At 37.6% G+C, this 22,100-nt stretch overlaps 5 protein-coding genes and 1 long non-coding RNA gene across 10 annotated transcripts in view; 3 read left to right on the top strand and 3 right to left on the bottom strand.

The window, feature by feature from the left end:
* Positions 1-166: 166 nt before the first annotated feature.
* LOC107223516 (carbonyl reductase [NADPH] 3) lies at positions 167-2,456 on the top strand. Of its 4 annotated transcripts, none has more exons than XM_046745679.1 (5): positions 167-268; positions 776-951; positions 1,067-1,327; positions 1,411-1,649; positions 1,725-2,456. In XM_046745679.1, the coding sequence occupies exons 2-5, from the start codon at positions 835-837 to the stop codon at positions 2,047-2,049; spliced, it is 942 nt and encodes a 313-aa protein (XP_046601635.1). In that variant the 5' UTR covers positions 167-268; positions 776-834; the 3' UTR covers positions 2,050-2,456. The 4 variants fall into 4 exon arrangements, with proteins under 4 accessions (XP_046601635.1, XP_046601634.1, XP_015518692.2 ...); XM_046745678.1 differs by lacking the exon at positions 167-268 and adding an exon at positions 320-355; XM_046745680.1 differs by lacking the exon at positions 167-268 and adding an exon at positions 387-402.
* Positions 2,457-2,630: 174 nt separating this feature from the next.
* LOC107223515 (carbonyl reductase [NADPH] 3) lies at positions 2,631-4,178 on the bottom strand. Its single transcript, XM_046745686.1, has 4 exons — positions 4,040-4,178; positions 3,698-3,958; positions 3,222-3,460; positions 2,631-3,146 (listed from the first exon to the last, which is right to left on the bottom strand). The coding sequence occupies exons 1-4, from the start codon at positions 4,058-4,060 to the stop codon at positions 2,819-2,821; spliced, it is 849 nt and encodes a 282-aa protein (XP_046601642.1). The 5' UTR covers positions 4,061-4,178; the 3' UTR covers positions 2,631-2,818.
* On the top strand, positions 3,450-4,786 carry LOC124295485. Its single transcript, XR_006905436.1, has 2 exons — positions 3,450-3,574; positions 3,660-4,786. It is a non-coding gene; the product is annotated as an uncharacterized LOC124295485 (long non-coding RNA).
* On the bottom strand, positions 4,242-6,268 carry LOC107223522 (carbonyl reductase [NADPH] 3). The gene is made up of 4 exons (XM_015663215.2): positions 6,066-6,268; positions 5,714-5,974; positions 5,217-5,455; positions 4,242-5,141 (listed from the first exon to the last, which is right to left on the bottom strand). Exons 1-4 carry the CDS (start codon positions 6,081-6,083, stop codon positions 4,814-4,816), a joined length of 846 nt encoding a protein of 281 aa, XP_015518701.1. The 5' UTR covers positions 6,084-6,268; the 3' UTR covers positions 4,242-4,813.
* Positions 6,269-6,394: 126 nt separating this feature from the next.
* Positions 6,395-9,884, top strand: LOC107223521 (carbonyl reductase [NADPH] 1). Its single transcript, XM_015663214.2, has 4 exons — positions 6,395-6,602; positions 6,741-7,001; positions 7,374-7,612; positions 7,683-9,884. The coding sequence occupies exons 1-4, from the start codon at positions 6,585-6,587 to the stop codon at positions 8,029-8,031; spliced, it is 867 nt and encodes a 288-aa protein (XP_015518700.1). The 5' UTR covers positions 6,395-6,584; the 3' UTR covers positions 8,032-9,884.
* A 512-nt stretch (positions 9,885-10,396) lies between these two features.
* The window catches only part of LOC107223511 (cAMP-dependent protein kinase type II regulatory subunit), a 28,733-nt gene continuing 17,029 nt past the window's right edge, over positions 10,397-22,100 (bottom strand). For both annotated transcript variants that reach the window (XM_015663199.2, XM_046745671.1), the window contains exons 3-8: positions 19,593-19,676; positions 15,836-15,942; positions 15,380-15,638; positions 15,128-15,286; positions 13,803-13,905; positions 10,397-13,676 (exon numbers count right to left, since the gene is read on the bottom strand). In XM_015663199.2, the coding sequence (XP_015518685.1) occupies positions 13,546-13,676; positions 13,803-13,905; positions 15,128-15,286; positions 15,380-15,638; positions 15,836-15,942; positions 19,593-19,676 (843 nt within the window). In that variant the 3' untranslated portion in view covers positions 10,397-13,545. The remainder of the gene's footprint in view (positions 13,677-13,802; positions 13,906-15,127; positions 15,287-15,379; positions 15,639-15,835; positions 15,943-19,592; positions 19,677-22,100) is intronic.

The following is a 22,100-nucleotide window of genomic DNA, read 5'->3' as shown; positions in this document are numbered from 1 at the left end:
CTAAGCAACTCGGAGAAATTGCAGCGAAAAATTACTCCTGGTATTAGGAGAACATCTGAGCCGAGGAGCTTGATCAAAGGCACGCCTTATTCCTGAAAGCCCGTGTCGCATACGTATAAGCGTGGTTGCCCATGATTAGGCGCTACCACTTGGACTAAGTTACTCGGAGAAATTGCAGCGAAAAATTACTCCTGGTATCAGGAGAACATCTGAGCCGAGGAGCTCGATCAAAGGCACGCCTTATGCCTGGTGGGCATATCGCGTACATGTAAGTTTGGTTGCCTATAATTAGGCGCTGCCATTTAGACTTATAGTTTTCCAGTAATCAGGAGAGGCGTGCAGAAGGGGTTAGAAAGTAATAAGTCATTATTCACACGTCAACTTATTGGTTTATTTGGAAGGGTTTGCACATCATTTTTTGACGCATATTTCATCATGCAACGTATTATAATATTCTACGTTTCTGTTTTGGTATTGGAAAATTAGTCAAATCAAATCACAGACTGGCAGCCTCGAGCTCATCAGCTTCATACCATGCCCGCAGCCATACGTTGTTGTTTCCAATTTGCCTTGATTTAGGAACTCGTGTATCCACTGCCCGAGATAAAGATCCAATGATTGGGTCAAGTATATCACTACTACTACTACTAAACTAAAATATCGCTCAGAGTCCACGTCCACATGTAAAAGTAATTTCTGTCCTTGTCTCATACTCATTTAATTGTGACAGATCATTTAGTTGCCATATACAGATCTCTTATTTCTATGGGAGAAGTCCCCCATTCAGTACCACATTCGACTCAACGCGGCCTGCCTTCGCCTGACCTCTTTACAATGAAACACCTGTTGACTACATCGCTCGTGTTTATTGGGATATTGTGCAGTTATACAGTACTTTCAATAGTTCCAAACACTAACACTGATGTGGACAGAACAGCACGCGTAGCGGTGGTAAACTAAAAATAATGTCCAAGTTTGTTGACTGAATAGCTGAATGAAATATAAAGCTAATATACCTGTACTGAAATTCAATATTATCACTTAAAATGAATTTACTATGCCACAGGTAACTGGAAGCAATAAAGGAGTGGGTTTTGCAACTGTAAAAGGGTTGTGTCAACGGTTCAATGGGACTGTTTATCTGACCGCCAGAAGTGTGGTGCGAGGGCAAGCTTCTGTTGAAGAGCTGAGGAAAATTGGCTTACAGCCAAGATTTCATCAACTTGACATTACAGATGACTCGAGTGTCAATGCGTTCAAAACTTATCTTAATGACACACACGGAGGTCTGGATATCCTTGTCAACAATGCCGGTATTTCCTTTAAGGTATAGTTTTGTTACAGATTACATCGGAATTCAAACTACCTTCAGTCCTCAATAATAACAAATTTGAAAACAAATTTTTGCAGGAAAATGCCACCGAACTGTTTTCGGTCCAAGCATCTGAAACTGTGCGAGTTAACTATTTCGGTTTATTAAAAGTTTCTAAGGCTCTATTCCCACTGCTGAGACCCCACGCCAGAGTTGTTCATGTATCCAGTGCATTCGGACGTCTACCTTTAATACCAGGCAGTCAAATCAGGGCTCGATTCTCTAACTCTGAGCTTACGGTGGAAGGACTGAACCAGATTATGAGAGATTTCATAGAGTGCGTTATAAGCAATGAATTGAATAGCAGTCTCATTTGAATCGGAATTTGGCATTAATTCCAATTTCTTTACAGAGCCACAAAAACGAATAATTATCAAGATTCAGGATGGCCAGACAAACCATACGTGGTAAGCAAAGTTGGTGTTTCTGCTTTGACTGGGATTCAACAAAAAGCATTAGACACAGATGCCAGAGAAGACCTCGTAGTTAACGCGGTTCACCCAGGATATGTGAATACCGACATGACCGACCACCTGGGTGTTTTCACTCCCGAAAGGGGATCTCAATCTTCGCTTTATGCTGCACTGTTACCAGAAAACACTGACATTAAAGGAAAATACATCTGGCACGATAACACTCTTGTTGATTGGGCTAATGGTCCCAAACCAGCTGCTTGATCAAACGAATTTTATATTTTTATACATAGAAGTCGTTTGCTCTCTATGAAAGTTTTCCACTTTTTTAAAATAATAAATATACATATACCTTGTGATGCCTTGTAATCTCAATTATCCTTTGAGAAACACTCGAGGTATTACACAACTGACATTACATAATCTCTTATCTACCCGTATTCGTGGCATAAACATCACATAGCTTACTATGTAAACGCTCTTTGATGAGATATAAAACATATTACAGCATTTCACAATAAAACTCGTTGTCTTCTTCATAACCATAGAATATTAACTACTGCAATGAGAAAGTCGTTATAGATCTTATGCATTTCATTCATGCTTTCTTCTTCCCAACATTATACAATACTTGTACGTTACATATTCTACTTATTCAATTCAGATTGCAATATTCGTGTGAAAAATAATGCGTCCTAAATGATACCCTTACCATAACTATAGCAAGTCTTGCAACCACGATAAGAGTGAATACGAAAACGGACTAGATTAGCTTTAGCTTAATTCATACTTTATCACGCGTCTCTATCAGTTGAAAGCTGCTCAGGTAGAAATAATTTTCAGAATAAGTAATAACTACTCGTTTATTACTTCAGATGATATAGACAAAATCAATATGCCATCTTCATCCTGTCAATTTAATTTTCAAGCACTGATTAACATACAGTACTAATGTGCTGAACATTAGTCAGCAAACATTTGGATTTCTATCAGAATTGTCTACAGTAACACTGGAGAGAATAACAATGGTCGTCTAGTACGGACCGGGCAAGGGATCATTAATCCAATCAACGATAATATTATTGTGCCAGACGTATTTTCCCTTGATATTCGTATTCTTCGTTAGGAATGCCAGGTATAAGGGAGCTCGTGCACCTCTTTCGGGAGTTAAATGTGCTCTGTGGCTCGTCATGTCCGTCTCGACAAGACCAGGATGCACAGAATTTACAGCGATGTCTTTTCTGGCATCTTCGTCAAACGCCCTTTGTTGAATGCGAGTCAAAGCGGACACAGCCACCTTGCTAGCTGAGTAAACATTGTTGGCCCATCCCAATTCTCTGTGAGTGTTAGTCTGCGCTGCGCTGTAAATGAAATTGGAATGGGGTTGACCTCTGATTTGAATATACGAATTCATCGATGCAACAGTCGCAACTCACTTGATGAGATCCCTCATGATTTGGCTTAGGTCATCCTCAGTGAGCGTCAGACTTGCAAGTCGAGCCTTCAACTCGTCTCCCTGTATTCGCGACAAGTGTCCAGCGCTGCTGCTGAGATTAACAACTCTAGCATGGTCTCTCAGTAGTGGAAACAGTGCCTTGCAAACTCTCACCAAGCCGAAGTAATTCACTTTTATGGTCTCTGATGCTTGGTAAGAAAACGGGTCAAGCGAATTGTGCTGTAAATAGATAATAACTCAATTAGTATCAAGCTTCAAGTAATCTCTTTATGTGATTAGATATCTCGGCAGTAGAATGCGCTTTGGTCTTACGATTCAGAGCTGCTGGCATTAGTAAGCAAGATAAGCACGTATGAGAGATAATATGGCTAACTATTAAAAGAACTAAAACTAAAATTCATGAACTGAAAATTGACAGGAGAATTCAAGATCTGATGAAAAGTACATAGTATCAACCTTGAAGGCGATTGCAGCATTGTTAACGAGTACATCGAGTCCTCCATGAATGTCGCTGATATACTGTTTGAACGTGTCGACACTTGAGTCGTCAGTGACGTCAAGTTGATGGAATCTTGGTTGAAGACCAAGTTTTTTGAGCTCTTCAACTGCAGCTTGACCTTTAGCCTCGTTCCTTGCAGTCAGATAAACTATCCCATCAAATTGCTCGCACAGACCTTTTACAATTGCAAAACCAATCCCTTTGTTCCCGCCAGTTACCTGAATATGCATAAATAAGACAAGATCCAGGATATACGTATGATTAATATAAGGAGTCAGGACTCCAAATTAATAACTTACCACAGCTACGCGCGACATCATGTCACTATTAGCTAATAATCGCAAATTTTTACTTGTTACAAGATGAGAACTGATGTGTAGAAGCTATCTGAAACCACTGACAAGATTCTCTGAGATTACACATAGCGAATTTACGAAGTGATTCATAAAATTGTCAGACTAAATCCACTATCAGTATTTAGAGATAATTGAGGAACTGGGCGACTATTTCTGTGCTGTTTATTCCCTACTTTCACCATTTGAGTTAAAAACAATACAACTGTAATACATAGAAGTGTAGTTCGCAAAGAAACAGAAAATTACACCCTATTGATTAAATATGCAGTGTACTTGACGTTCCAGTATAAAGTTTGATAAGTATTCGAAAGTTTGTGGTATATAAACATAAGAAAAAATTAGTAACAATATTAAAATGGAAAATAAAGAAACCTTTATCCATATGAAGTGTAACAATGAAAAATCAACGTGTAATTAGATATAGGGTCATTTATTCGTAACTGAACACAAGACTCGAGTGAGAGACAGAGAAGCTTATGCGAATGCCAGGTGGAACAACTGTGTCAGTCGCACTCGAATTCAGTAATGATTGAATGACCCTGTAGATCTGTTTATTACTATCAGATTTAAGGCACTGATCAACAAATGATATGAATTTACCTGCCAGACGGTTGCTACCGAGAACTATGGAATGTGCAGACGGATATTCTGATCGGACATTCTCATCTTTACAAGCCAAGTCCACAAGAAGAGAACATAAAAAAGAGCAAAGGTCGTTTAATAAGGAGTGGGCAGGGGATCGTTGACCCAGTCGATGATGGTGTTGTCGTGCCAGATATATTTTCCCTTGATGTCGGTATTCTTTGGTAAGAGAGCCAGGTAGATTGGAGCTTGTGCACCCCTCTGAGGTGTCAAGGTTCCCTTGTGGCTTGTCATGTCAGTGTCAACGTATCCAGGGTGCACAGCGTTGACGACGAGATCTTCTCTGGCATCTTTGTCGAATTGTTTTTGTTGAATACGACTCAGAGCAGAAACGGCTACTTTACTAGCCGAATAGGCACTGTTGGCCCATCCTGATTCCTGGTGGGAATTGGTCTTTGCCGCTCTGGAAATGAAGTATCCCTGACAGTTAGACTTCCTTTCCAAATATACCAGCGCACTAATCAATTGGCTAACTCACTCAATAAATTCTCTCATAATCTGGTCTAGCTCATCCTGGGTGAGGTCAGGGTTTGCAAATCGAGCCTTCAATTCAGCTCCCGGTATTCTGGACAGGTGTCCAGCACTGCTGGAAAGATTAACAACTCTGGCGTGGGGTTTGAGCAGCGGAAATAGAGCCTCACAAACTCTCACCAAACTGAAGTAGTTTACTTTTACGGTCTCGGATGCTTGAATGGAAAACGGATCAGTTGCATCATTCTGTAAACATGTAAAGACAAAATCAGCATCGAGTGAATAGTACCATTGTTACGATATAGGGTATCTGAACAAGAATACCAGCACTAATTTGATGTTCCAGAGCTGTTGACATTTGTGATTAAAGCAATAATAATAATTTGCCAAGGATCACAGAGCTTGTGTAAGTACGTCTAATATCTATACCACGATAATTAGATTTCAAGAAATATAAATCGAGGTGAGAATTTAAAATCAATTTAAAGGTTACGCGATATTGACCTTGAAAGCGATGGCAGCATTGTTAACGAGTACATCGAGGCCTCCATAAGTGTCGCTGAGGTACTTTTTGAAAGTATTGACACTCGAGTCATCGGTGACATCGAGTTGATGGAATTTCGGCTTGAGACCCTCTTTTTTCAGGTGCTCAACTGCAGCAAGTCCTCTAGTCTCATCCCTTGCGGTAAGGTAAACGACGCCATCAAACTTTTGACAAAGTCCTTTCGCAATGGCAAAACCAATCCCCTTGTTCCCTCCGGTTACCTGTAAACGAGTAGAAACGTATGTAGATGATATGTAATGCACGTTATTCAGCTAGATTGGCGAAGAGTCAATTTCTAGGTTATTAACTCACCACCGCTACACGAGACATCGTATAAAAGCTTGGTAATAATGCTAAACTTTCACTTGCGGTGAGCTTAAAGGCTGCTTAGCACAAATTACTAAATATGCGGCCTATTGAATGACAGATTATTAATTGAACGAGAGCGACAATTCGCGGTAATTTATAGCGGTAAGTGGGTCTGAGGTGAGGTTGGAAAAACCGATGAGCCGCTAATCTATGACCTTGAAAACCATCATTATATGACAACATATACTCACATTAATTCCAGAACCATCCTTGGCTTATCGTTAGCTGATATACCGGGTGATTATTTCGCAACCTCGGTAGTAGGCGTGGCCTAGTTAAAGCAACAGCTCGGATTTTTATCAAATCAGAGAATATGAATCGAGTAGCGGGGCTTCAAACTGGCTAACCCGCACCCGGTTAGAGCTTTTTAAAAAATCATCCTCTAAACAGACACGAATATAACACAGCAAGTCTCGCTCAAAAAACAGTAGATTATTAGAATTTCAGAGAAGCGTTGGAAAGATGTCGCGCATTGCGGTGGTAAGTGAAAAAAAAAAAACTCTACTCTCGTTAAGGAAACAATGAAATGGCAAATAATAGAATGAATATAAAATAAGAATTTCTATCTACCTACGTGGACCGCTGGCTGGTTGTTTTCTTTTTTGATACGTTCAACAGGTAACCGGAGCTAACAAAGGTATTGGGTATGCAATCGTCAAGGATCTATGCCGTGAGTTTGATGGGGTTGTTTACCTGACATCAAGGAACGAGGAGCGAGGACAAGCCGCTGTTAATAAACTGAAGAAGGATGGTTTCAACCCAAAATTTCATCAGCTAGACATCACGGACGATTCCAGTGTTGAAAGATTTAGAGAATATTTGAAAGAAACCCATGGAGGACTCGACGTTCTTGTAAACAACGGCGGCATATCATTCATGGTACAAAAATACTTGAAATTTCTGTTGGAAAAACAAAATCAAATCACTAGTTATTAATGTTGCACTACATAGAGAAAAAATTTTTAAATTCGCATTGACATCTTTCATTTATTTGTTCAATTACAGACACAGGCATAAAATTTTGTTATCTACTTCTTGATTGCACCATCTTGGAACGAGTTGTGGCGGTGTATAGAACAAAATGTTAGCCGGCTTATCTAATCACAGCCCAACAACGTGTCATCTGATCTTTTGAACTTACCTCCTAGGGCTCTGATTCTAACATAAAACTACTGTGATCTGAATTTCCGAGTAGAGGAAATTATCGGATACTTACTCACGAGATTACTTTTTTTTACCATGATTTGATAGTTTGATGCCCCAGAAACGTTTCCGCAACGAGTAGCCGAGACACTCAGAGTCAACTACTTCGGCCTCCTGAGAATTTGCAAGGCTCTATTTCCACTCCTAAGGCCACACTCCAGGGTTGTTCAGGTGTCCAGCAGTGTTGGGCACTTGTGTAAAATACAGGGAGCTGAGTTGAAGGCTCGGCTTGCTAGTCGCGAACTCACAGAGGAGGAGCTCACACAAATGATGAGGAATTTTGTCGAGTAGGTCGAATCGTCTGAAAACAAAAGTGAGGATTGAACAAAGAAATTAGTACAAGTCTTTTATTTCCAGCGCAGCAGCAATGAATACTCACAAGGAGGCTGGATGGCCGAATAGTTCATACACGGTGAGCAAAGTCGGCGTTTCTGCGCTGAGTCGCATTCAGCAAAGGGCGTTCGATAAGGATCCTCGTGAAGACATTGTTGTGAATGCGGTTCATCCGGGATCCGTGATCACCGACATGTCTGGCAAGTTGGGAACTATGACACCCGAAAGAGGTGCCCAGGCCCCGCTGTACCTGGCTCTGTTACCAAAGTATACGGAGATCAAGGGAGAATACGTTTGGCATGACAATACTGTCATGGATTGGGTAAACGGCGAAGTAAAAACCTTCAGGCCCGATTCGCCTAATTTATACTGATCTTGAACATGAGGATAGAAAAACATCACCCATAGAATTTGAGCGGTGCTGAAAACTTCATAATTGTTTTATAAAATGGAACAAAACAAAATACAGTTATGCTACATTGAAAGATGTTTCTTTGTTCTTTTATCTCACATTGCGGTTCCCTCAAAATTGAAAAAGAGGAAAAAAATTAAACATCAATTAACATCAAAGCATTCAAGAGAAATATATAGAGAATACAGATATTATTTCATTTCATACATTTATTATATTAATTATTATTATTGTAACTATTATTATTTTGTGTTTTTACACTACCTATGCACGAAATACATAACAATAATAATGATAATAATAATAGTAATAATAATGATGATGATGATGATGATTATTGCTCGCCATTCAAATACGGTTTTTTTTAATATATATAATATGCAAATCACCCGCTTCACCCATAGACTAAAATATTATATAACAAACAATGAAAACGTAGGTAACTACTAATAAATACTTAGGAGCGTACAAATTGGTAATACTATCGTATAGCTTCAACATCTTCCTTCGTTTCAATGAACACCCTCTTATTGGTAACGTTTGTGATATTTGACTTAAGTTACAAGGTATGTTGTGCTACGTTATGTTTTATGTATGAGTATGCACGTGAATAGAATGAGAAGATGAGCAGAGACAAGAATCAACAAAGAATGAGAAAACAAAAATGATGAAAAAATAATAATACGCATTTTTAAACATCAGCTTAAAACCGTATCTGATTGGCGGCCGGATTTTCATCCAATAATAATGATAACAATAATGTATACCTTATTTACGCAGTTATATTATAATATATATCAATATCGATTTATCTAGTTTCATTCATTTTGTCAATTACATTAATCAAAATAAAAGTGTAATATAATATAATGATATATAACATAGAATTATTAATGTATATATATACATACATACATACATAGTGTGTATATATATGTATATATACGTATATATATGCATATATACACACACACTATGTATGTATGTATGTACGTATATATATACACACACGCACACACACACATATTTATATATAATTAATAAACACTTCGATATTAATGCATATTATGGCAACTTAAAAAATATGACTGATGCAAATCGGAGACATTTTCATTTGGATATAAATTTTTTACTCTCCATATAGTGTAGGATTCAATATTTCACCTTCCGTTTTTTCAATTTACCAGCCGAAATAGGCAGGCAAAACTTTTCCGCCTACTACGATACTTATATTATTTTTTTTTTCTCCATATACTTTGTTTCTATAACTATATGACACATGACAGATCTTGAGATTCCTAATGTTGCTACTAGCACTACCACTACCACTACCACTACCATTATTATTATTGTTATTATTATTGTTATTATTATTATCATTATCATCATTATTATTATTACAATAGCTATTATTGATATTATTATTAAAAGTATGTATACTGATCACATACAATAATTTATTGGCATGCTCACATTGCTGTGCGGAACGAGCCTGTGCATCCGATCAGACCAGCTGGAATCGAGCAGAGATAGTAGATTAATTATTAGCGCAACTTGTTCTATTTCAGTGATAGAACATACCAGGTATCTGAATCCAGTCAAGGATTAAATCTTGTTCTAGTACTGGTAAGTTAATCACCGCTGCCGATAATATAATGATTGCCTGTATTAAATAAAACCTTCTACAAGTAAAAATCGGAACACAACACAAAGTATTAAAACATTTTTCACGATATTTAAACATAGTTAAGTACATGTGCGATTCAGCTGACTCTGGTCAAGCGGAAGAGACATATTATTTAAGACGAAAGCATTAGAGAAGACAAAATAATCCGAACTAAAGAGCAAACATTTATAATCTAAAAACGTTGATAATTGTAATTATTACACTCTCTTCCGACAACGTTTACTGTGTTTTTATCCCCATATACTAACATTAGTTTTTTATTCATTTTCATTTCATGCATATATTATTATCATCATGTATATTTATAAGCATGTTGTGTGGAAACGAATAGCGACAATTAATTGTAAGTGTCATATCCGAATGAAAATGTCTACAGAAAAGTAGGAATTCCTAATTCCCCCGGTTCATGAATGTGATACGTACATCATTATATATCATGGTACCTAATACGATAATATGGATTTGTATTCTATATATGACAGTATGGTATATAGTAACGTATAACAGCAGGTATGGGTTGCTTTGTTTTTGCTTTTTTTTTTTTGTCTTTTTCCTCTAAATATAATCGTGTGTCTGAGCAAATGAGCATGCGTGAATGTGATGTTATAAGTGTTTTTCTATTGCGTTATGTTTTTGCGCATGTTCTTAATACTTTAACAACTTTCCTTTGTGATTATGTTATATCAATATATATATGTATATATAAATAATATATATTATAAAAAAAAAGGAGAAAAAAAACCCTGGAAAGTTTTGTTATACTTTTTAGTGTTTTCCTTCTTATTTCTCTTAGTAATATACATTAATTTATTATAATATTTATATATAGATGTATATATATAGTTTTTAATTTGCTTTCTTTCACTTAACATAAATAATGAATATAATATGAATAATAGGAAGCGGTTCGTCCATTTATTATAAATCTATTCATATGTGTCGGTCTCTTTTCGTTTAGTTTAGTTCTTTTCATTCCATTTATTTGAACGCTCGAAATATGTTAAAAATATTCATATCCGTGTGCATTATTCTGAAGGAGTAAATTAAAAAATTTTATGCATCGTTGAAAACGATTGGCGATCTTGACAGCTGTTTTCGTGATAATTACAGACCTTTTGAACGAAGAAATATGTGTTGAAATATGATTATACGTCGCAATACGATGAGTACTGACTACGATTTTCTTGGTTAATTTTTTATTTTTTTTTTTTCAAATTTATTTTCTTTTTCACCCTTCATTCTGCCAGATTCTGATTTATACAACCATCAAATAGGGAATACAACAAACAGTCAGCTAGTTGAAAAGCAAGTTCTTTTAAACGACAAATCATGACGTCTCAATATTTTAAGCCCGTAACAACAAACTGTTTATAATCTCAACTGTAATTGGCAGTGAGTTATTCTTTTAAATTTGTTTCTCTTTCTTGCGAGTTTTTGTTTCATTTTTTTTATTCATTTTTTTTGGTAATTTTTATTTTAATTTTTTTTGCAACTTTTAAACATTCATTGTATCCATTTATTCCTTCATAACATGTTTTTTTTTCCTGTTGCTTTTTAGATTGTCACCGTGAAGAACGCGGGCTTTGCGCGCCTCTGTACATGTGTACATACTTTATTCTTATTAACACTAAGAGATAGTTAGAGAGATAGAAAAAGAGTTTAAGGAAGGTAAATGCATGGGAAAAAAGGAAAAAAAAGAAGCGACGGTAAATTATGTTGTCATTATCGTAACAATCAGAGAATATAAATAAATAAATAAATAAATAAAAGGCCAATTAACAGACGTAAGTTTTTTTTTTTTTTTTTTATGCAGGGCGGATTTTTGTCGATAATTTAGCGTACGTTGATTTCATAATTAGGCTTGAAAAGTTTGAAAAAAATTATTTGGCGACGATTAGGAAGGACAGAAGATGAAGCGGTGAACTCGCCCGTTCGTAACACAATATCACAACTTTACAATGGCACGATAATATATCTTTCTTATTTTCTCTTAGTTTTTGTAGTAATAATAATACACAAACATAAGTGCGTGTGATTAAAAATTAATAAATATATATATTTGTTTCGATAATATATACTTATTCCACCAGCAGAATATATGTACTTATATTATTCCTTTGCACTTCTTCTATCCTCTTCCACGACATCAATTTAGTTTAATAATAGTTTTAATAATAGTGCTGTATAGATAGTACAGTATAGTTTAGATATACACGGGTGTTTAATATTAAGGTGGACAGAGTTTGTGTGAAAATTCGCATTATCGCTTATATTATAATATTTACGATGGTAAGGTATTGTGCGACATGAGCATTATCAATTATAGTTCAGTTTAAAAAGTGATGAAGCTCGTTTTAATACGCTGTGTAAAGCCTGTGCCCGAATCAGTTTCGTAGGATTCAAGTATAGTTGTAGTAAATTGAGACGAATGAAAACGAGAGACACGACAAGAAGGAAGAGTAAGAACCAAACGATTGAAGAACAAATAAAAATATTTGGACATTAAAAAAGACTTGAGCATTGACTTGAACATTAAAACTTTGGCTACTTATTGTTTTGTTGAAACTCTCAATTCTTTCTGTATAATATTTTTTCCCTCTGCTGTGCTTTGTTTTCTCTCTTGATCCCTTGTTTCTCTTCACGCAAAAAAACGCCCCATTATTTTCATAATTCCAAATATCACGCACCCTCCGATCAATCCTAGAGAGATTGAGAGACAGAGAGAGGGAGAGAAGAAAGAGAAAATAAGAATATAACAACATAGAAATTTATTCACTGTGGCTTGCTTTAATTTTTTCCCCCTGAATTTGTAGCTTCCGTTTTGAAAATAAATTTCTTAAATATACATTTCTCATAAGTGTTTCATAATTAAGACTATCGTTTTGTTAGGACGCGCGCGTGTTATGTAGAGGAAAATTTATGCTGAGATAAAAAAACATGGAAACGTGTATTCCAAGTTGAGATTCGTGAAAACGATTTAATACTAATACTCGAACGTTATATACCATGTGTACAATATAACCGTGCTTTGTATTTTCTTTCCTGTTTACACTGTCAACTTTTCACACAAGCGAACTGAATAATCAAAGTTAGGCAGATCTAATGTCTACTAGCATTACAGAGCCAATGAATATTATACAACGGGGTACCGATCAGACGATCGATTGATCATACGAAATAATACAAGTAATAAACACAATAGGGATGAAAAATAAAATGAAAAAACGAAAAAAAAAGTAATGGAAACCTAAAACTAACTCGAGAAAAGAGCGAGAGAGAAAGTGAGAGAGGTCCCAATGGGTACGATATAAATAACTAGATAAAAATAATAAATTAAGTATTATAGTATTGTTGAGTTAAAATGACGAATGATACTCTGTCATTATCCGAAAGAGTACGTACATGTACATGTATATACACCGATAATAGCGATTTTGACAAGAATATATCAGGATCATGTAGCGGTTGAAAATCGGTGCTGAACAAAGCCGGTGGTAGATTATTCAATTTTTTTTTGTTGCTTCTTTTCTTCGTTTTTTTTATTTATTTATTTTTTTTGATTAAAGTTTACTCTGGTTTAGACGTTTTTAGAGTCATGCTAAGTGTGATTATACGTCTATAATGTATCTATACGTATGTAGTCGATCAATTAATTAAGTAAGTTTGTTGCATACATGTTTTCCTATATTTTGTGCCGATGGTTGCGTGTTTTGTTGTTGTTGTTGTTGTGTGTTGTGGTGTTATTGGAAGAAGAAGAATAAGAATAATCGTCGTCGACATCAAGATGTTCATCGAACGTCAGAGATGTTAGTTTTGCTTCCAAATATCTTGATCAATTGGTCTTCATAGTCCTCGATATTTCGTTTCATCAATTCCATGCAGGGGCCGAGGAGACGTTCAAAAGCCTCGACGTCCAGAACTGAACAAGTGCGAGAACAGTCAGTCAATTGACAATAAATTGGATGAGAAATAATGATGCGGTAAAGGTGAAAACACAGTAGAAGAGAACAGACTTGAAAAATCGAAATCAGCTTACGATACTTACATGCCAGCTTAACATTGCCGACCGCGTAAGCTGACGCCGCTCGTGGCTTGTGCGTGACCAGGGCTAACTCACCTAAGTAGCCACCAGCAGGTACGCGGTTGATCTGAAACCAGATTTCAATTATCGTACAGGGAGGAAAAAGGATCAGTATGTTTTACTCTAATATTTCGCAAACTTGTCATCGTGTAACGTTTATAGATTGAATCGGACATTTTCTCACAGTGAGAAGCCAAATTCTGACGTGAATGCCAGGAAGATTTATACGAAAGAACCAAAACGTGTCACACATTTTTGCCAAATATTATAGTAAAATCTGCTCTTTGCTTCGCTTCACGTAATCGAATCGAATTATGCAGAGATATAAAAAAGTAGACTTGTAGAACACTTGGATTTACATGTTTAGACACACATTGATGACAAATATTTGGATTTCACTTACAATGAGGGCAAAATTACGGACGTGTTATACACATTTATTCCGAAAGGATATCAGACAATTGTTTTGTGATATAGCTAGGGAAGACTTCGACGCGTGGTTCAATCTTACGCCTTTTTGATAGTTATTCGTATTCTACGGATGAACAGCGGATAATTTTACTATAAAATATCAATAGGGTAGGGAGAGTCGATTTGATCTACTTGTCACGAAATATCAATCATGTGCAAGGATTCTTCCACATATTAAACAGGTATATTCAACAATATGCGAGAGTATCTATACGACAACAGGGGTTCTCCTCATACCTCGATGACATTTGTGGGAATGCCCTGTTTCCCATCCAGTGACAATATAAAAATAATTATTAAGTGAGTCAAGGAGAAATGAATGTACACTAATTTACTGCACCAAGAAATATAGCAAGATTATCACATTATTTTGTGTAAACAACTAATGTTTGTTCCATGGGATAAGCTTGACAAAGTCAACGCTTTCCTTGCATAGTTTGAAAAAGCTTAGAATTAACCATAAGAAAAAAAGAATAGAAGCAAAGAATCAGACTCTAAGCGATGAACAGATGAGAGTAAACATCGTTGTTGGCGATGAGGTAAGAAAAACTGTACAAAGAAGATGAAGAAAGAAAGATAGAGACACTCACAAGAGTAAACAAAAGTATAATAGCTTTGCCAAGCATAGTATATAAATAGTTTAACGCCTCATTAGTTTTAGTGTGATAATGTCAAGCGTAAATATCTATATGTAGACGTGTGTATCACTTTCTTGAGTAAACTGAAGATACATATAAATATATACGTAAATAAATATGTACTGTTATAAGAAAGCAAAGAGAGAAAAGATTTAAACTGTTGTAAAGTCTACTTCTTACCTCAACTTCTCTACCGTTATCACCGAGAATAGTAATTTTGACCACGCCGTCCTCAACGAAATACATTCCATCAGCGATGTCGCCTTGCTTTATTATAAGCTCGCCATCGGCAAAGTGTTTTGGCGCCAGAGCATCGGCCAGGTTCATGCGTTCATAATTCTACAGATTTTTAATTGGTGAAAAGAATTAGGATTGAGTTTGCTCGACACGTTCATTGAATTTTCAATAAAGTTAAATTGATCGAATACAAACCTCGAGCGACTTGAGCATGGGAACTTTATTGATCAGATCCTCGTACATCTTGCGTTTCTTGTACGCAGACTTTAGCAGGATTCGTCGGAAGGTCTGCCTGTCCATCGCCCACAGGGTACCAGGAGTGATGGCCTTGATCGTCGCCGCCCTTGGCATGTTGTAGAGCAGTGCCAATTCGCCGAAGGCACCGCTGTTGTCATAGGTGTGTATCAGGACATCAGCACCTGACGGATCCTTGACGTAAACCTCAAATTTACCCCTGCGGGGAGACAAAAACAGGGGAAATAATTAATTTGTTAGAATTTGTGAGACCACCAACTATCGGTAAATACAATCCTGGTGTCAATATTTTGATGATTCTCATCTCAAAAGTGTTCTTCGAAATCGATTCGATCCCTTGGGGATTGTTTATTGAAAAATACATATCATGTATGAATACAACATGTGTTTACTCACTTTTCGATGACATAGAAATTATCGCCGTCGTCCCCTTGCCGTATTATATAATCACCGGCTTCGACCGTTTTCTCAAACATCGCGTCCAGCACGTCGGCCATTTGTTCCTGAAAATTTTCAAATTATTATTAACAATAGTTGACCATGTTCCGTTTGTTTCTTTCCTCTAATTTAAATACATGTCGTTTCCAATCAGTCGAGTGACGGATGTAACAAGGTAAGAGGATAACAAGTGTTGAAGTGGAGAGAGGCGGCCGAGGATGCGCGAGAATATTGCTGACGTAAGGTAGCCTCGACATCGTAAGGGGATACCAAGGCATAGCCGGAGCTTTTCGCAATTCTTGGGGGTGAGTGAATTAACAAGGGAGAAGAACCAGGCTGGTAGAAATTCTGGTCATTTAAGAGGGATTTTACCAAGCTTCTAAACATATTCCAGCTACTTCGCCAGGAGGGAAAAGTTGCGGATGGGGGTGCTTGGTTGGATGGATGATGATGATGATGATGATGATGATGATGATGATGATGATGATGATGATGATGATGATGATGATGATGATGATGATGATAATGATGATGATGATGACGAGGAGCGGGGGGAGGAAGACGAATTTCGGTCTTCACCGCAGGGTTCTCGACATCACCCTTAATGTTCTTTTCCTCCGTTCCCGCCTCCACATCCTTATCCTCGTTTATATCATGATCACGGTTATGATTTTACTTTGTGCCTTATACATACCTATAATATTACACACAGTAATGACGTTGGGAAAGGTGGGACTCTATCATCTGCATCCGTGAGTGTACGTGTATACACTAGAGTGGCCCTTAAAAGGGTCATTTTTGAATTTCGACCGGCTCGCACCCCAAATCGGCTCCAGATAATGAAAAAATAATTCCCTAATTTTTTCAGTTTCTTGTCTCGACTCTATCCCGTAACCCAAAGAGGGTGGAATCCATTCGATCCTTTCAAGGGCACATAAAATTTACCGAACAGATTCAGATGAAATTTGGTATAGGGGGGTTTTTCTCAGGTCGCTGATTACAAATCTGAACTCGAAATTACAAAATCCAAAATGGTGGATCCAATATGGCGATATCAATTGACTTTGGGGTTTTGGTCCATCATAACGGATCCGCCACTCTTAATTTTCAAATTATGAGTTCAGATTCGTCATCAGCGACCCAAAAACCTCCCCGCACCAAATTTCATCTCAATCCGTCCGTTGGATTTGATGTGCCCCTGAAAGGGTTGAAAAGGGAAATCCGCCCTTTTTCGGGCACGGGTTAGAGTTGAGATAAAAATCTAAAAAAATGAGGGAATTATTTTTGAATTATGTGGATCCGAAATGGGGGGCGAACTGGTCGAAATTCAAAAATGACCTTTTTAAAGACCACCCTAATATACACATATATACACCATTTACGCAAATATTATACGGTATATAATACATATCTCACTGACAATTATCGTGACAGCGATATTGTCCAACGCTATCGCTTTTATTGTCATTATTATACATAGATAAGACGAGCCAAAAAATTTCCCCAACATTTGTAAACCGTACAAATAATTAATACAATAAAAAAAAATTAGTACAATAAAAAAAATGCGATGCAATCTTGCACAGAAGTGTTCAGGCACCCCGATAACACAAACAACAACAACAGCCAGTATCGATATCGAGTATTATATGGGTATACATCGTCGGTCGAAGAGTAGCAAATTCTCATAGTCAGTTGCGGTTTCAGGGTTTCAGGATTAACGCGGTATAGAGGTAAACATTGGACTCGAACCTTTCGACTCTACTCACAGCTTTGGAAAGTTCGTTGCAAACTTGACAATAATTTTAACGCAACCCCAACCGCTGCAAACTTGTACCAAAGATTATGATACATGGAAGAAGGAAAAAACGAAAGTTTGAAAGTGCCAAAAGAAAGAAAACCGCTTTTCACATTTCCCTGTCTTCTTTCTTCACCCTCTTGAATTATAACCGCGCGGCTTGCGGGATTCGACCGAAAAGCCTGTCTATGTAAAGTCTTCGTGAGCCTACTTAAACGCGGATAAAATAAGATAATTCAAAACGCAAATTTTTGTATAATAATATAACAGAAATATTTAACTCGTCGAAGTACGTGTACGATAATACAAGAGTATCGTCATTTTGATTTCCCCGGTGCGCGGAAAGACCTTTGACCTTACGACGGTTATATAGGGCTATAGGAGGGAATAACGACTAAACGTAGGGTATATGCGTCATGAAGTCGAACTTACACATAGGTTTAAATACACATACGCGATGAATTATATACCTATTTGTACAATATAGGGGTATGCATGCATACCAATACAAGGCACCTGTAATATTAGGGCGATCAAAATGTCGAGTGGTAGGCAGGCGGTGTGTGCGGGGTTGGCATTATAAGATCCCGTACACATACACACATACGTGACACGTAAGCGAGTCCGAAACGAAGATGAGGGGGAGAGAGAGTGGGAGAGGGAGAGGGAGAGGGAGAGAAAGAGAAACTGTTTCATTGATCGTGAATTAAAGAGCCGCGTCGAGGATGAACGGGGTTGGCTGACTGGTTGAAGAGGGAAACGACATTAACGCCATGCCTATACTCGAGAAATACGACAAAGGGATAAATATTCAAACAAATACACACCGTCATTATACCCCCAATACCTACAACTCCGAGCGGTACGAGACTTGTCGTTGATACAAAAGACCGTCTGTCGTAATAAATAAAACATGTGATCTCCCTGAACGGGGTGATCGGGGGTTGTTTCATTAATGAGTCTCTTTCCGCGGATTCAAAGGGTGCGTTCCGAAATTAACTGGCAGTGTTAAAAACTCCCTGGGGCAGAAAGCAGAGGTAGACGCGAACTCGACAGAGCAAGAGATCCCTACATGAAAAATCCGACAGTCTCTGTCGGGTCTCTGTCGAATTTTTTATGAAAGATTGTTGGCAAAACTGGGAGTTAATTAACGGAACCATAGACTTATTATGATCAGAACCCGCCTAAAGACGACAGGAATAGGACGTTAATATAGTGGAAACAATTAATCATCGTTTCAGTATATGCAACATGACACGAGTAACGTATGCACGAAGGTTTACGATTGCGACGAGTGTGAATTTTGCGCCTAGTGGAATCACAGTTCACACGAATTGCGATCGTCAACTTTTTGCCCGAGCCGCACACGATAGTTTTCATAACACCTGAATGAAAAATGGTGGGATTTTTCGTGGTAGTTTTTCGGGACGCGAATGGTGAATTTCTTCTCCCTAGGGACGAAAGTGATCTCCCAAGGGCGGAATGCGAAGCAATTGTGTGCTGCGCAGGCGCGACACCATCTTTACAACGCTGTGAGATGAAATTGACTACTTTGGTCCCGCTAAACTGCTACGCAAAGCTCCACTTTTCACTCTGAGGATGAAGTTAGTTAGCGTATAACTAAACATGGAAGAGAAAAAAAAAATCACTATTGTGCAATATCGTAGTGACATTGAAGTGACTTGAAGTTATAAAAATCTAAATTTCATTTGCCATATTATATAATTTACTGTATTTCAGAAATTCCTAGAATTATTACGAAATACGGGGGTTTTCCGAAACATGAATCGTTAAAATAACGTGACTAACTTAAGCCTCATCTTTTCGCGCACGTATGATAAAAAGTACCATATATACCTGACGAGGATGTAAATAACTATGCATGCAGAATGGTAGAATGTATTCCTTCTTCCTTACCTTGTCAAGGGCCCGGAAAAGCAGGATGGTCTTAACGCTTTCACCCAACCTAAGCCGCTGCTGATCGCTCTTCGGATGCACCATCTGAAACAAGAGGGTTCAATCGATGTTATCTTAAAAAGCTTGAGTGATCAGGCAAATGATGAAACTGTAACGTGTATACATGTACAGAAGGTAGAAAAAGATAGACAGACAGAGAGGGATCTCGCAACCTCAGAGACTGTGTCGACTAGGTGTGTACAAGTATGTACAACGATACTCGGTTCCAGAGGAGAAACGACGATGACGATGACAACCGAGAGACACAAATGAACGTCGCTCGACGAAGATCGAGGGTTTTAAACGGACTCTTCACATACACAACAGCAAAATCGGTTCCCTTCCTTTCTTCCTTTATTTATGCGTTAGTACGTATAAATTATATCCGTGAGACGGAGAAAGAGAAAGAGATTGATTTTTTAAAAAGAAAAAAATTCGGTCAACATGCGTGATACGTGTTTGTCGACGAAAAAATTAAAGAAAAAATAAAATGGTAATCGGGTCAAGCTCAAAGCCCTACGCGTGATTGCATTCGTGTTGTAGTACCTGGACAGTACCTATAATACCTTGTCCTGCTGCTGCTGTTGGACGACGATACGAGGATCCGGATCTGTGTTTTGTTTTTTCATCGCTATACCCTTTTTTTTGCATCCCCCCCCCCCTCGCCGCGACTTTCAGACTCGCCAATTCATCCTTTTTCTCCTTCCTTTTTGACCCTCCTACCGCCGTTTCTTGCAGCAAGGATACGTATCTCGTCTGACCGTGAAGGAATCGTGAGTTATAGCGTCGCTTGCGAGTGAAGCAAAAAAACGAAAAACACAAAAAAGTAAAAAAAAACTTTTAAAAAAAAAATACAATAAGAGAATAAAAAAAAAAAAAACATAAAAGAATATATGAATCAAAGCGGATAAGTAATGAGAGCTGCACACAGCGTGTACGACGGTGATAAAGTACGTGTTATATTACGTTATAAGTATATGTATGTATATAATGTATTTATTTTTTTTTTGTTCTTGTCTGTTTCTCGTTATAATTGGGATGCCGAAATAATAACATCTCTTGATGTGCACGGCAAAATCGTTAGGACCGTACATTTTTTGATCGATCGCCATCGCGGTTATCAAGAAATAAAATCTCTATGCATAAGGTATATAACATAGTAACTACATATACAAGATTAATTTTCGTTGTTAATCCGATTTCGTTTCTCTTTCTCTCCCCATAGGTATAATAATACTTTTCATCCTCAATAAAAAGTAAATAAAAGAAGTGAAAGAAAGAAAACAACAAATTCCGAGAGGATGATCATCGTCACATGATATCATTATACTTATACACAAGTGTTGTATGTACAATATGAGTATAAAATACCATAGGTATTGGAAAGTAGAAAAAGAAATGAAGCGTCGATTGTTGTTTGATTTGACTAAATTCCATCGATTGGTTTATAATTTCGCAACAGCAAAAAATAATATACATATATATATATATATACATACATATATATATATATATATATATATATACGGGAATACGATCAAGACTACGTCGCCGCTCCTCGCGCACCTGCGGGTATGTAGATACGACAGTCGTCTGACCCTTGCTGTCGCGGTGCTTGTACAGGTTCGATATCTGTGATCAGAATCAATGACAGACGTTGTCTGGTAGGGTTTTCCACTTTCCTACTCCTCAACCTCGTCCGCATGGATGAACGCGCGAGGTTAGACCTCGTGTAACGCAGAGGTGGTGGTGGTGGTGGTGTGCGTGCGCGTGTTCGTAAGACGCATGCGTATTCACGTGTAAATGTAGGATGCGGTAGGTTGTAGCAACAGCAGGGCATGCTATAAATCGCGTGGAACCTGTGTGCACCACCAGCAACAGCAACAACAGTCCGCAAAGCTTGGTAGAAACTGGGTCGTCGACGACTTCCATAACATATTGCATGTAAAGTCCGAAGGCGCAGCAAATTTCTGTAGATTCGCCAATATATGGATATAAATCAGTGCTGTTCTATTAATCGATTAACAGTTTTTTTCGATTGATCGATTAATCGACGCTTTCGGTTAGTCCAGTAATCGAAATTGCTTCATAATAATTCCCAGGTCAATTGGTACATACGCATAGAAATCGTTCATTAATCGAAAAACTCAATTAATCGAAATTGCCGATTAGTCGATTAATCGCACAGCACTACTACAACTATAATATAATATACGCATGAACCGCATTTTCTCTTTTCCGCCAAATCTCAACCGTGACACGCCTTGCGTTTTCAAATTTTCAAATTTTCAAATAATAACAATAATAAAGCTAACGTCGTATAAATGAGAGGCACAAATTTTGGAGTATAGATATTTAGACATATTGTTATATAAGCTACGTTACAGAATCAACGGACTTTTCGCCGCAGCTGCTGTAGTGCAGGACGGGTGACGTCTCTGTGGCTCCTCTCGGCGTGTGTGCCGTCCT

The sequence above is a fragment of the Neodiprion lecontei genome, chromosome 7, assembly GCF_021901455.1.
Source record: "Neodiprion lecontei isolate iyNeoLeco1 chromosome 7, iyNeoLeco1.1, whole genome shotgun sequence".
NCBI classification, from domain to species: Eukaryota; Metazoa; Arthropoda; class Insecta; order Hymenoptera; family Diprionidae; genus Neodiprion; species Neodiprion lecontei.
The sequence above is the reverse complement of the archived record's forward strand: the minus strand, read 5'-3'. Positions and strand labels throughout refer to the sequence as shown.

Excerpts from the sequence above, each read along its gene's own strand:
- LOC107223515 (XM_046745686.1), bottom strand. The coding sequence starts at position 4,060 with ATGATGTCGCGCGTAGCTGTG. Across the intron at positions 3,959-4,039 it reads TGATGTCGCGCGTAGCTGTG|GTAACTGGCGGGAACAAAGG; the intron begins GTAAGTTATTAA and ends ATGCATATTCAG. Across the intron at positions 3,461-3,697 it reads ATGCTGCAATCGCCTTCAAG|CACAATTCGCTTGACCCGTT; the intron begins GTTGATACTATG and ends ATCTATTTACAG.
- LOC107223516 (XM_015663206.2), top strand. The coding sequence starts at position 766 with ATGGGAGAAGTCCCCCATTCAGTACCACATTCGACTCAACGCGGCCTG. Across the intron at positions 952-1,066 it reads GAACAGCACGCGTAGCGGTG|GTAACTGGAAGCAATAAAGG; the intron begins GTAAACTAAAAA and ends ACTATGCCACAG. Across the intron at positions 1,328-1,410 it reads ATGCCGGTATTTCCTTTAAG|GAAAATGCCACCGAACTGTT; the intron begins GTATAGTTTTGT and ends AAATTTTTGCAG.
- LOC107223522 (XM_015663215.2), bottom strand. Across the intron at positions 5,456-5,713 it reads ATGCTGCCATCGCTTTCAAG|AATGATGCAACTGATCCGTT; the intron begins GTCAATATCGCG and ends ACATGTTTACAG. Across the intron at positions 5,142-5,216 it reads ATTATGAGAGAATTTATTGA|AGCGGCAAAGACCAATTCCC; the intron begins GTGAGTTAGCCA and ends CTTCATTTCCAG.
- LOC107223521 (XM_015663214.2), top strand. Across the intron at positions 7,002-7,373 it reads ACGGCGGCATATCATTCATG|TTTGATGCCCCAGAAACGTT; the intron begins GTACAAAAATAC and ends ATGATTTGATAG. Across the intron at positions 7,613-7,682 it reads ATGATGAGGAATTTTGTCGA|CGCAGCAGCAATGAATACTC; the intron begins GTAGGTCGAATC and ends TTTTATTTCCAG.